The sequence below is a fragment of the Geospiza fortis genome, unplaced genomic scaffold, assembly GCF_000277835.1.
Source record: "Geospiza fortis unplaced genomic scaffold, GeoFor_1.0 scaffold26, whole genome shotgun sequence".
NCBI lineage: Eukaryota > Metazoa > Chordata > Aves > Passeriformes > Thraupidae > Geospiza > Geospiza fortis.
In genome coordinates this window covers 1512260-1525105 of record NW_005054425.1, presented here as the reverse complement: position 1 = coordinate 1525105, position 12846 = coordinate 1512260, and the positions used below count along the sequence as shown (strand labels likewise).

The window sequence follows — 12846 nt, the reverse complement described above, 5'->3', positions numbered from 1 at the left end:
AGATCTCGGCTGGGCAGAAAGAAAATTTTATAGATAAGAATTAATAAACAACTTCAAGACCAAAAACTGAAGAGCTCTGACTCGTTCTTTGGACACGTGGGCCGAAACAGAGACATCCTGCACGGCTCAGGGCAGCAATCAACAACCAAAAACCCGAGAATAGCCTATTCCATGATCCTCTGCTTTATGCCCAAAAACCGTTCCTGTATCTTTCAGGCTTGGCGCTGGATGTGTGCAGGGATGGGGAAGTGGAGGGAGCTTTGGTTTTTTGGTGGCATTTTTGAAGCCTCACTGCCCCAGGCGTTCTGTGGTGCTGTGTGGTTTGGTTTTGCTTGACTTGCTTGGGTTTTTTTGGCCCAGGCAAAAAGCTTTTCCCTTGCCTGGCTTGGAGGAGCCGCAGCAGCAATCTTGCAGCTGCCTTGGGGTGAACAGCTGCTGGTTGGGGGCTGGAGAAGTGGGACTGGTGGAAATGATCCAGCCCTGTTCCAGCCCCAAGCCTTGGGCAGCTGAGCTGGGCAGAGAAAGCACACCAGAGAATCCATCCCAGCTGCTTGCTCTGCCCTGCACAGGGGGGTGACACCAGAGAGCCCCAAGGGGTTTGTCCTGCTGGAACTACTCTGTGGAAGCTGCGCTTTCCTGGGGTGACAGCCAGCACCATCTCATACATATCACGTGTTAGGAAGGGATATTTATTTCTTCAATGTTTGCCCCATTCTCTGGCCATTTTGGGGTCTTTGCTCCTGTTGGGGGATGAGGGGGAGGAGGGTGTGAGTTCTGATAGTTTGGTGTTTAGCACTTGTTTCCTTTTCTTCCTTGCCTTGTGGGCACTATTGTCAATAAACTGCTGGGGTTTTTTTTTCTCCACTTTCCTCTATTAGCATTCATTTTTCAGTGGAGAGGGATTGTTGACACTCTTGAGAGGAAACTACTCATTGCAGAGTGTCTCCTTTTAAATTTGTCTCCAAATTGAGCCACCCACACTCCCAGCTTCTCCTGCATCCTCCAGCCTGCTGTCTGCCTGGCTTGGAGCACACCCTGGGGCTGCCTGAAGTGATTCTTGCCCCTGAGCCAGCCTGCCCACCCTGGCAGCACCCAGACCCTCATGCCATGCAGGCCCAGGCTCCAAGAGCCCTCTGGCCAAAGCCCTGCTGACACTGTCGAGTCAGGGATGGAATCAAAGGCTCTGGTCTTCATTAGGTGAATCAGAAGGTATAAGGTGTTTAATGAAGGTAATGGGTCTTTTTATAATCTGACTCGACTTGATTGGTCTCAAAGGAAAAACCTCTCACACTATTGGTGAACTATGAATAGCACACCCTGGAGAACCATATCTATAATCAATGGTTACAGAAAAAGAGATAATAATTGTTTTAATTCTTTTATCTAAGTCCTGGGAGAAATTATCTCTGTTCTTTCTTCGACTGAACTGAGCATATCCACACCCTACCATCCCAGGGGTGTGGGGGTGGTCTGGACCCCCTCAGTCTCCTCACAAACCTGCACAGCCCCCAGTGGAGCAGGAGGTCTGCAGGATGGGAAAAACCACAGAGGGATGTTCTGACCTGAGAACAGAAAAGATTGTGTTTGGGTGAGAGAGCCTGAGCACCAGTGTTGGAACCCTGGATGCTGAGAATTTCAGACTTTCTGTGCTGACAGGCACTGACCCCCAAGAGAACACTGCATTTGACCTGAGGCTGTGGAGAAGCTTCCAAAATGGAATGACAGAACTGGGATTGTGGGTGTGGAGTTTGAATAGAAGTGTGTGATATCACAGGGTGGAGAGCTTGGAGTTGGAGGTTTTGGAGTATAGTATATATATATGGAGCTAAGATCGAGGTTGTAGGGCCATGGCCCTACTTCTTCACCTTCTTTACCTTCTTCCCCATGGGTTTGGGTGGTTTTGTGTAATTGGACAGAAAAGTCTGCAGTGCAGACTTCACAGGATTAGTTATTGAGTTGAAAGTGAAAATAATTTAGGTGTCATTTCTTAATTGGATAGTTTATCCTTAAAAGACCTTGTAGTGATAGATATGGGGCCATTTTTGTAGCTTGTTAGTGAAATACTGCAGAACTCACTGCTTGTGAGACTGTAACATAGATAAGGAAAAATAAACATCTGAGTCTGAACACGAAATATCATCTCAGGCACTTTCAATCCTGACCCTGAGAGAGGCAGAAAAGAAGCCAAGAACCAGCACGCCAGGCCGGGCTCTCAGGGCGCTGGGTGCCACCCCCACAGCATAAGCAGCATTATTTTAAAGCCCTTGCAAGTGATATAAAGAAGGAAAGGGGCAGAACAACCATGAAGCATCACATGGGATCATGCAGGTGCCTCTGGAGGACACTAAAGGTGAGCTACACACAGGCAGCACCCAGCACACACCGTGCTCTAGGTCTGCTAGCTAAAGGGCAGGAGGGAGGCTGAGCCGCCCAGGAGGTTTTTGTTTGTTTTGTTTGTTTTGTTTGTTTCCTGGAGAGGTGGATCCCAGGAGACTGGTGGGGCCCAGACTGGCACTGCTAGCCCAGACTGGCACTGCTAGCCCAGACTGGCACTGCTAGCCCAGACTGGCACTGCTAGCCCAGACTGGCACTGCTAGCCCAGACTGGCACTGCTAGCCCAGACTGGCACTGGTAGCCCAAATTGGCACTGCTAATCCAAACTGGGACTGCTAGCCCAGACTCTCATCAGCTGTGAGCTCTGCCCAGTGGCCCTGTAGCCCAAGAGGCTCTTCCAGGTGGTGACTGGTCCAGGCTGTGCCAGCCTGAGCACAGTTCTCACCAGCAGCACGTTCTGGCTGGTGGCTATCTGGTGGCCTAATGCCAGCACCCAGAGGGCAAGCTGAATTGACCTGAGCTGGGTGTCTCAGGGTCTCTCGCTGCTCAGAGTGACCCCGAGAAAAGTTGGAAAATCTCTTTTCCCAGCCCGGTGCTCAAAGAAGGAATCAGGGCTCTTCAGTTCTCATTCTCAAGGTTGTTTATTGTATCTTATCTATAAAAAATCTTCTCCTGTCCAGCTGAGGTCTGCTCAGCAGGACAGTTCCAGGCACTCTGCCTGCCCCCAGAGCAGTGTTATGTCTTTATGTTAAAAACTACATGTACAATGTTTACAATTACTTTCCAATACCTATCACCTGTGTTAGACAGTGAGCTTCTACTCTAAACCAATCTGTAAGTGCCAACATCACAGCAGAAGATGGAGGCCAAGAAGAAGAAGGAGAAAGGCTGGACATGCCCAGATTCCTCCATCTTGCCTCCTGAACCCCCATTCTAAAAACCTCAAAATCTACTTTTCCATCCCATGACAAATTCACTATCATTCTGCTTAAACTGTTGTGGTTTGCAGATCTTCCTCTAAGGTTGGTAACTTCCTCCAAGGGTCATAATCAAAACCACAGGCATTTTGGGCTCTGTGCCAAGGTCTCTGAGACCCCTGGAGGGGTCTTGGCTGCTCAGGACAGCCCGAGGGATGTCCTGGGTTCCAACAGCTGGGGATGCAGCTCTGAGTGACAGAGCTCTGCTGCAGTGCTGGATGCTGGGGACAAGGCATGGAGGTGAGCTGGGAAAGCCTGGCAAGGAGCTCAGAGCACTTGGAGCAGACAGGTCTGGCACATACACCACATTTCCATCTCCTCAGGTGTTACAGATGTTCCAGTATTGCCAGCTCTGGAGTGAAAGGAGTTCAGGGAAACCCCAGCTTGGTGACGAGAGCAGATTTAGATCTTGTGGCTAAGGAAAGAAGCCTGCTCCAGGGCATCTTCCAGCACCAGCAGCCAGTGTGGAGCAGGTTTCCAAGCTGCTGGGCACTCTGTTCAGTGCTAGGCAGTATGGCTCATGCTCAGCAAGGCTGCTCACAGCCAAGGGCAGACCCGTGCTGGAGGAAGCAGTGGGTGGAAGTGCCCAGGGTGATGCACAGCAGCATGTGCAGAGCCAAAGGATGGGGAGATCCCCATGGTATGCAAACCAGCAAAGCAGAACACGTCACTGTGGGGTTCACCTGCCTGAGACAGAAATGCTCAGCAGCCCCAGGAGCTGAGCTGAGCCCGCCCATCCCCTCCACCTCTCCAAGCTGGTGGGCTGTGCCTGGGCCAGCTCCAGGCACACAGGAACGAGCCAGGGACTCACACCAGGCTGCTCCCCTAACATGGCACAGGTGCCCCTGGCCCTGCAGGTGCTGGGCTGAGCCAGGAGCTGAGACCCAACAGTGTAGGAAGTTAAAAAGATAAGAGCGTAAAAGGGTAAGAGAGTGAGATTCCTGTTACAATACAATAAATCTTCTTCTGTGCTGAATATTCTAATTCTCACTAACCAATCTAGTACAAGATACAAATCCTATAGCATCCTCTCAGAGCCCCCAGCTCTGAGAGTCCTCTTGTAGAGCTGAGGGGTGCTGGTCATGTTGTCCTCCCCACATGGGGGTAGAGCGTGATGTGCTGGGCCCTGTGGAGCATGGGTCTGATGGCTCAGTCCTCTCACTGGTAAACTGAGTCAGCTGCCTCCTACCTGGGAGCCCTTCTGCCATGGATGGGGAACCTGCAGCTCCTACCTGGGAGCCCTTCTGCCACACATGGGGAACCTGCAGCTGGCAGAAGTTGTGACTGACCCCCATTTCAGGCATGCTGAGGGGGATCTGGGCCCCAGCCCCTGGCAGGAGAGGGGACTCACACTGGTGGCACTGTGGAGCGGAGAGGAGAGGGCACTACCTGGGAGCCCTTCTGCCATGGATGGGGAACCTGCAGCTCCTACCTGGGAGCCCTTCTGCCACACATGGGGAACCTGCAGCTGGCAGAAGTTGTGACTGACCCCCATTTCAGGCATGCTGAGGGGGATCTGGGCCCCAGCCCCTGGCAGGAGAGGGGACTCACACTGGTGGCACTGTGGAGTGGAGAGGAGAGGGAGGCAGTATGGGATTGTTCTAGATGGATAATGAGATGATTGGCTCTCACAATTAAGGGATGACTATTGTGTGAATATTAAGAAAAGCTTTAGTGATGTATAGTTATGTTATTGTAGTTTAGATGACCTCTGTTCTCCCCATAGTTCCCTTTTCCCCCTGTATTGTTGCCACCAGACAGCCTGGGCTGTCCAGGACAGGTACAAAGAAGTCTGCAGTGTGTCCCTTGCATGGGGCAGGTGGGAATGGAAAAGCTTGGTGCTTAGGGGGTGCAGCATGGCAGCACCTGATCCCCAATGCAGTTACAAGAAAGCAGTCTCCACTGATAAACGGCAAAGAAGAACCGACTGACAGACCTTGAGAGGGGCCAGGGCTGGCTGATGCAACCCCCAGGGATATAAAAGACTGAGCATCCATCTTGAAGATGAACTGGCCATGTGGTATCCACGAGGGCAATTCCCAGCTCTGCGAATTTTTCCTTATGTAGTCCTTTGTTGTATTTTTGTCAAAGTTTAACAAACCTATTCAAATTTCCAAAGTGAGCAGTAGTTTCTCGCAGGATGGCGGCGGGAGGAGCAGCCCGGAGCGAGCGCGGGATGACTCAGCGCTGATGTGAGCGGGGTGAGGCTCAGCCCAGCCTTTCGCAATGTGTTTACCAGCCCCTGGGTGGCTGCTGCCTTCCAGGACACGCAGCCCATCCTCCCCAGCCCCGAACCTGCTCGCCAGGCTCGGCACAGCTGGGGAGTGACCTGTTCCCACCCCGGGCTGGCTGGCTCATGGTGGGGAGCTGGGCAGGGAGCCCTGTGCTCCAGCACTGCCCAGGGGACAGCAGTAACCCAAACTGAGGTAGTGGAGCGTCCAAAAACCATGAGGTACACCAAAACACAGTCCCAAACCATGGGAAGGTGGTGGCACATTGCAGCAGTCATATCCACATGATGTCAGCCCAGGGAGAGGGACAGAAATTCCCCTGCATTCCTCACACCGTGCTGACTGCCATCCCAGCCACCTGGCCACCTTCTGCCAGCTGCCAGGATACGTGTCCTGTGTGGGCAGGAAAGACAGTCGGGGAAAGTCCCTTTATATTGATAGTTTCAGAGCTAAACATGCTGTTCTGAGAAACTTTCCTAGAGGAAAGTCAAGGGCAAAAAGTGTTATGTTTCAATTCAGCTTCTTGTGGAGCTTGAGATGGGAAATGCTGGTCAGAAGCAGAAACACCAACATTTCCTTCCACAGAGGGCTGGGAAGGAGGGTGTCAGGCCCATCTCCCTGCTGTCTACTCTAGGTTAACTTGGTTTTGCTGTCACAGCACTGCCAGGGATGGACACTCAGCACAATGGGCATTGTGCTCCTGCTGCAGCTGGAAACAACTGCTGTGCCATGGGCAGGAGCACCTGGCACACAGAGACCCCAGACAAAAGTCCTGGAGGCTTCAGTGCAGAACTCAGGAGCTTGCAGCAGGCCCATGCTGATCACTGGCACACTGCCCACGGGGCACTGCAGAGCTGTGTCACTGCCTGCTGCATCCTGCTGGCTCCTGGCCAGCCCGGACCCTTCGTCACGCTGAGCGTGACCTGTGTGCAGCAGTTAACCTCAAAACACCGTTCCCAGTTAACCTACTTTGGCTCTGGGCAAGGCTGGGCCCTCTAGAGAAAACCACGTGTGGGCTTGTCTCCTGCTGGCCTCTCTGCTGGCCCGTGTCCATGGCATGATTCAGGGCAGCTCCCAGTGCCAACGGCTGAGCAGGAGCCTGTGTCATTGCATTGTCCCTGGGATATTTACTGCCTGCTTACTGAGCAAGGTTCAGGCTGGCAGGAGCTGGCACCGCAGGCACAAACTGGTGTCCCCAGCCTGGCAGGAGCTGTGGCTGGGTTAAGGTGGGCAGCTGAGCTGGTCTCCCAGGATCACTGTGCTGTGGGGGGAGGGATGGTGAGAGGCAGCTGTGCAGTGCCATGGCCTGGCCTGGCAGCTCTCTGGCTGCCTGGGGAGCCTCAGCCAGCCTGGCTCCTGCCAGGCATTTGCTCCACCCTGACAGTGCCCCAGCATTCACCCTGACTGCTTTCCTGCCCCAGCCCCACAACAGGAACATCAGAGAGGGCAGGGCCCACACATGAAACAGAAATGTCTTCACCCACCCCATGCCAGGAATATCTGCCTGCAGGCCATGTGCACTCATGGGCATGGCACGTTTAGCCTCAGCCATTCTCCAGTGGGTCCCCAAATGTGTGTTCAGCCCAGCCCCTTCCTCTCTCGGGCTGAGCTGCAGCTCCCAGGCTCAGCAGTGCCTGGCAGATATCAGACTGCTCTCCCCATTCCTGGGTTCAGAGGGTATCCAGGGAGGTGGGGAAAGTGCAGCACAGCACAGGCAGGAGCCAGCCAGGCAGTAAATCAGGGACAGAGCAACAGCTCCCCATGTGACTGCAGCCTGCAGCCCTTACCCCATGGCCTGGCCTGGCAGCTCCGGTGGTGTGGCTGTGCAGTGGTGGGGCTGTGCAATGGTGTGGCTGTGCAGTGGTGGGGCTATGCAGTGGTGGGACCATCCAGTGGTGTGACCATCCAATGGTGTGACCATCCAATGGTGTGTCCATCCAGTGGTGTGGCCATGCAATGCTGTGCCCATCCATTGTCACACATGCCAGCCCCACCTCCCTGCAGTGTCACTGCTGGGACACACACAGAGGGAGGGGACAGCCCCTCTTCCCCGGGGTCGTGCCCACCCCGTGCTCCCGGTGCTGTGGGCCTCAGCTCTGGCACACACACCTGAGCCTCTCCTAGCCCTTGTTTAGCAATGCCCTTCATTCAGGACCAGCTCTTCCCTGACCACCTCTCATCACCTGTGCAGGTGTGACAGGAATTTATGGAGCCCCATGGTGGTCTCTGGCAGATGACACACCTGAGATGCATCCCTCCAGCAATCTCCAGGGGCTGAAATAATCATTTCAATTATCACATCTTTACAACAGTGAGAGACAGAGGGGGCACCAAAAACCCCGGTTTCTATGGCAACCAGGAATAACCTTGGAGACTGTGCTGTTTCTGCCCCAGGTGTTCCTCAGGTGGGCCTCAGGTGTGCCCCGGGTGTGTCTCAGGTGCGGCCCCTCAGCCTCACGTACGGTGACGTCATGGCTCGTGCGGCGCGGGAAATCCTGACCCCGAGTAACCCCGTGGCGCCTCCGCTCCTGATTGGCTGCAGCGCAGAGCAAGGTGGCTCACACTGCCAATCAGAACACAGCTACCGCTCCTTCAAGTGCGGCTGCGGCAGGAGGCCTCTGATTGGCTACCGCGCCTCTCCTGAGGGTTTACTGGTGGGTGCCTGGCGCTGATTGGCTGCGTGGGTGGCTGCTGGATGCTCATTGGTTCTTTGCTGGCGCCGTACCGGCGGTTGGGACCGCCCCTGGCGCTCGGGGCCGTGAGGGAGGAGGGCTCCCCCAGCCCCTGTCCCTGCTGCAGGCCCGGCTCCAGCTGCTGTGCCAGCCCTTGTCCCTGCCCCAGGCCCAGCCTCAGCCCCTGTCCCTGCACTGTCCCAGCCCCTTCTCCGTCCCTGTCCAGTCCCAGTCCCAGTCTGAGCCCGACCCCCATCCCCTGTCCCGGCACTGTCCCAGCCCCTTCCCCTGTGCCTGCACTGTCCCTGTCCCATCCCCTGTTCTGTTTCCTGTGGGGCAGAGCCCTTCCCCGGCTCTCCCAGCAGTGCCCACTCTGCTGGAGCCCAGCCCTGGTTCATATCCCACCCTCAGGAGGCAGAGCCTCCCTTGTGATCCCTGTTCGCTGGCAATGGCCACCGGTGGCCACCAAGGGCCTGGGCCAGGTTCTGAGTGTCAGTTCCCAGTCCTTGCTTACTCCAGTCTGTGATCTCAAAAAGCGCCAGAGCCTGAGAAAACAAAACATTACAGGTGGGAAGTGATTGCTGGCTGCAGTCTGAGAGCTTTGAACAGGATGTGGGTTCCTTGGGATAGTGGAAGGGAGGGATTCCATCTACAGCAGGTCCTGGAGCTGGCACCTGGGCAGGCAGAGGCACTGGGCATCGGGGGAGATGGGTGTGAGGCACCACTTGTGTTCTTGTGCCTCAATCTCCCTTGGTGCCTCCAGAGCTGTCCTGTCCTGCTCCATCCCACACAGGGGGTCCTGAGGAGCTCTGTGAGGCACCAGCCTCGCTGCTGATCCTGTGGCACCCTAAGGGCCTCTGGGCCTTTAGTGCCACCAGCAGCACCAGCCTCAGAGAGGATCCCCAAGACACCCAGCTGGTGAGCTCAGTCTTTGGGGAGCACTTCACTGCCAACATCAGTGACTCTTAAGCACAGTCCTGTGATGGTGTTTGCTGGTGTCCCAGGATGAGGGAAGAGATGAGAATATTGACTCCATGTTTCAGAAGGCTTGATTTATTATTTTATATATATAATATATATATTATATATATATTAAAACTATTCTAAAAGAATAGAAGAAAGGATTTCATCAGAAGACTAGCTAAGAATAGAAAAATAAAGAATGATAACAAAGGCTTGTGACTGACTGAGACAGCTGGAACTGTGATTGGCCATTAATCAGAAACAACTGCATGAGACCAATCACAGATGCACCTGTTGCATTCCACAGCAGCAGAAAATCAATGTTTACATTTTGTTCCTAAGGCCTCTCAGCTTCTCAGGAGAAAAAATCCTAAGGAAAGGATTTTTCATAAAACATGTCTGTGGCATAGCTCACTGCTGGGCCACAGGGCATGGATCCCCTGCCAGGCAGCAGCCCCAGCTGTGAGCTCCCAAACCTCTGTGTGAAGATATTTCTCCATGTGAAGATCCTGACATTTTTCTCTCCATTCATGTAAATGAATGTGTTCTGAAATATTCCTCTCCTGGCATCCTCATATGAGCAACCTCCTTGAACTTCTTCACCGTGCAGAAAGAGCACAGCCTGGGAAGCCTCTGAGTGCCTCAGCAGTGTGAGGGATTCATCTCACTTCTCCTTACAGCTCATTTTCATGAGTAGTCCTGTTATACTCCATTGTTTGTTTACTTCAACCTCTTTGGTAGGCAACCACCTTTTGTCTACTCACAAAACCTCTTGGATATTGGTTGTTATGCCTTTAGCAAGTTGTTCCTCAAAAAAAAAAAAAAAAGCTGGCTTACCTGACCATGGTTTCACATTTCACTTGCCCAGGTTCCCCTCCTTGGTGTTTGGACACGGTTTTGGCTTATTCAAAGATATCACTTTACCTCCAGCCAGCTCCCATGCTTGCTTTTCACAAACATTTGCTGTAACTCTGCTCCAACCTCTATGAACAGACAAACACACTCACTTTCTGCCTCCAGGGTCATATTTACACAACACCCAGCATGTTATAAAGGCAAGAGATAAAGCTGTTAGAGAATAGCCAGAGGAGGGCTAGGAGGGTGGTGGAAGGGCTGGGGGGGCTGAGGGCATGGTCAGATCTGAGGTCAGAGCCCACTGGGGGTTGCAGCTCTGATCTCTGCTCTCTGTGACAGTGACAGGAGCTCAGGCAACAGCTGGAGCTGGGCCAGGGCAGGGTTAAATTGGATATTAGAAAAAGGTTCTTCCCCCACTGGGAGATTGGGCACTTGAACAGGCTCCTCAGGTCACAGCCCCAAGGCTGCCAGAGCTCCAGGAGGATTTGTACAACACTCTCAGGCACAGGGTGGGATTGTTGGGGTGTCCTCTGTTTGGCCACTTCCAGCTCAGGAACTCTTCTGTTGCTAGTTTTAATTTCTTAATTTCCTTCTTTTTTTTAGATCCTTAATTTTCCTAGTGTCCCTCTTTTGCACCTAACTATTGCTGCTGGTTTTCTGCTGCTGGTCTTCCTGTCCTAGAGAGCTTTGTGGTCATCAGAAGAACATTTTGGCCCAGGTTTGTTGTCCTGCAGGTAAAGTCAGGTTAACATGTACACTGAGCCTGGGGTGAAGGAAGTGTCTGTTTGACTGGCTGGGTTTGGAAGTACCAGAAGGAACTTTAAAGAGGAAAATTATGAGTGTGGCTTGCAGAGGGCACAGTTAAGACCAGGAAGATGCTGAGCAATCTGTTGTTTGCATCAGCCCAGATGGCTGGACTTTGATTTGGGCTGAGGTGTTGGTAACACCAGCAGGAGAGCTGTGCTTTGATAGTGGGAGGATGGCCACAAGATACAAACATGTCCCTCTCCTCATCCTCCTCCCCTGACACCATCATTGCACCTGTGGAGGCACCACAGCAAGGAAGCCCAGACAGAGGCAAAAATCCAGCCTGGCAGGCGGATCAGACACTCCATGACAATGGTCAGTTCCTGCAGGGTGTAAAAAGAGCTGTTGGCACCGTGTGGCCAGTAAAGAGAACCCATGAGCCCCAGTGAGGACCCAGCTAGCACCATCCTCATCCCAGTGCTGCACTGCTCACCTGGTCAGACCTGTGCAGGTGAGTGTGAGGGACACTGGGGACACACAGTGGCAGTGACTTAAGCTAATGCTGGTTCCTTTGCTTCTTTTCTGCATGGGTCAGTTGGGATTGATGATAATTGATGCTCAAGATGATATTTCATGTTCAGACTCAGATGTTTATCAGTTCTTATCTCTGTCACAGTCTCACAAACCCTGAGTTCTACAGCACTTCACTCTAGCAAACTAAAAATGGAGCCCCATCTCTCTCTACAAGGCCTTTTAAGGATAAACTCTCCAATTAAGAAATGACACCTAAATTATTTTTACTTTTAACCCAATAACCAACCACCTGTACCCTGCAATGGAGACTTTTTTATCCAATTACACAAAACCACCCAAATCCACGGAGAAGAAGGTGAATAAGAAGGAGCAGCCTCCACCCTAAAACCTCCATCTTGTTTTATAGATATTACTATATTCCAAAACCTTAAACTCTAAGTTTTCCACCCTGTGATATCACACACTTCTATTCAAACTCCACACCCACAATCCCAGTTCTGTCATTCAATTTTTGAAGCTTCTCCACAGCCTCAGGTCAAATGCAGTGTTCTCCTGAGGGTCTGTGCCTGTCAGCACAGAAAGTCTGAAATTCTCAGCATCCAAGGTTCCAACATTAGGGAGTTAATTTTAATACAAATCTCCTTCTCCGAGGAATGTACATTGTATAATGTGCCTGGCCCACAGGAAGCACAAGCCCCATCATGCACCCCATTGGTACAGCCTTGGAAGGATTTCCTGGTCCAGTTTTATGGGCCTGAAGGTTTCTGAGGGTTTTTTACATTCCCACACATGGCTGGACAGGCTTCACCCAGGAGGAGATCCTTGTGGTGTCACCCCAATGCAGAGCACTAAGGCTGCCCAGGAAAGGGGCTGCTCAGGGGACATCACTACCCCAGCAGAGGTGGGGCTCACAGCAAGGTGCAGGTGTGTGAGAGAATGTAAAAAAACCTTCAGAAAGCACCAAGCTTGGCCCTGGAATGATCTACCATAGAGTTTTCCCCACCTAGGCTGAGAGAGAGGACTCAGCCCTGGTGCTGTGCAGCACTATTGCTAATCTACATCAGATTGCTTCTCCCATGGGCCAGCGGACCCTGCCAACCCCAACTGTTCATCCCTCATCCCCCTGCAGGTTGCTGCCCTTTGCCCTGCCCTGTGCCCTCAGGTCATTGCCACTGACCCCACACAAAAACCTGTGCACAGCACATGGTTGTGTCTTTTGTCCCTATTTTCCCTTCAGTGTGCTGGAATAAACCTTCACTGGAATTTATCATTCAAAAGGCCCTTCTGCCTCTCTGTGCTGAGCTAGCCATGGTGAGTGTGGTGTGTAGACTTGACTTTGCCTGAATGCTTTCCCAAGCAGCTTTTCCACAGGAGATTCTTACTGGGAAATAGCAGCAACCACCATCTAAACCCCACGTTGCTACAGGTGTGAGCATGAGGGCTTGTGGCCATGTCACCTGCAGGGAAAGACATCACCCACAGCCTGGGAGATCCCCTGCATCGTGGGTCGTGTTGTTGTCCTTTTGTTGTCCT

At 52.6% G+C, this 12846-nt stretch overlaps 1 protein-coding gene across 1 annotated transcript in view; it reads left to right on the top strand.

Moving 5' to 3' along the window:
• The first annotated feature begins 8013 nt into the window (after positions 1 to 8013).
• The window catches only part of GPR37L1 (G protein-coupled receptor 37 like 1), a 24408-nt gene continuing 19575 nt past the window's right edge, over positions 8014 to 12846 (top strand). Inside the window, exon 1 of the mRNA XM_014309379.1 lies at positions 8014 to 8200. Coding sequence (XP_014164854.1) covers positions 8014 to 8200 — 187 coding nt within the window. The remainder of the gene's footprint in view (positions 8201 to 12846) is intronic.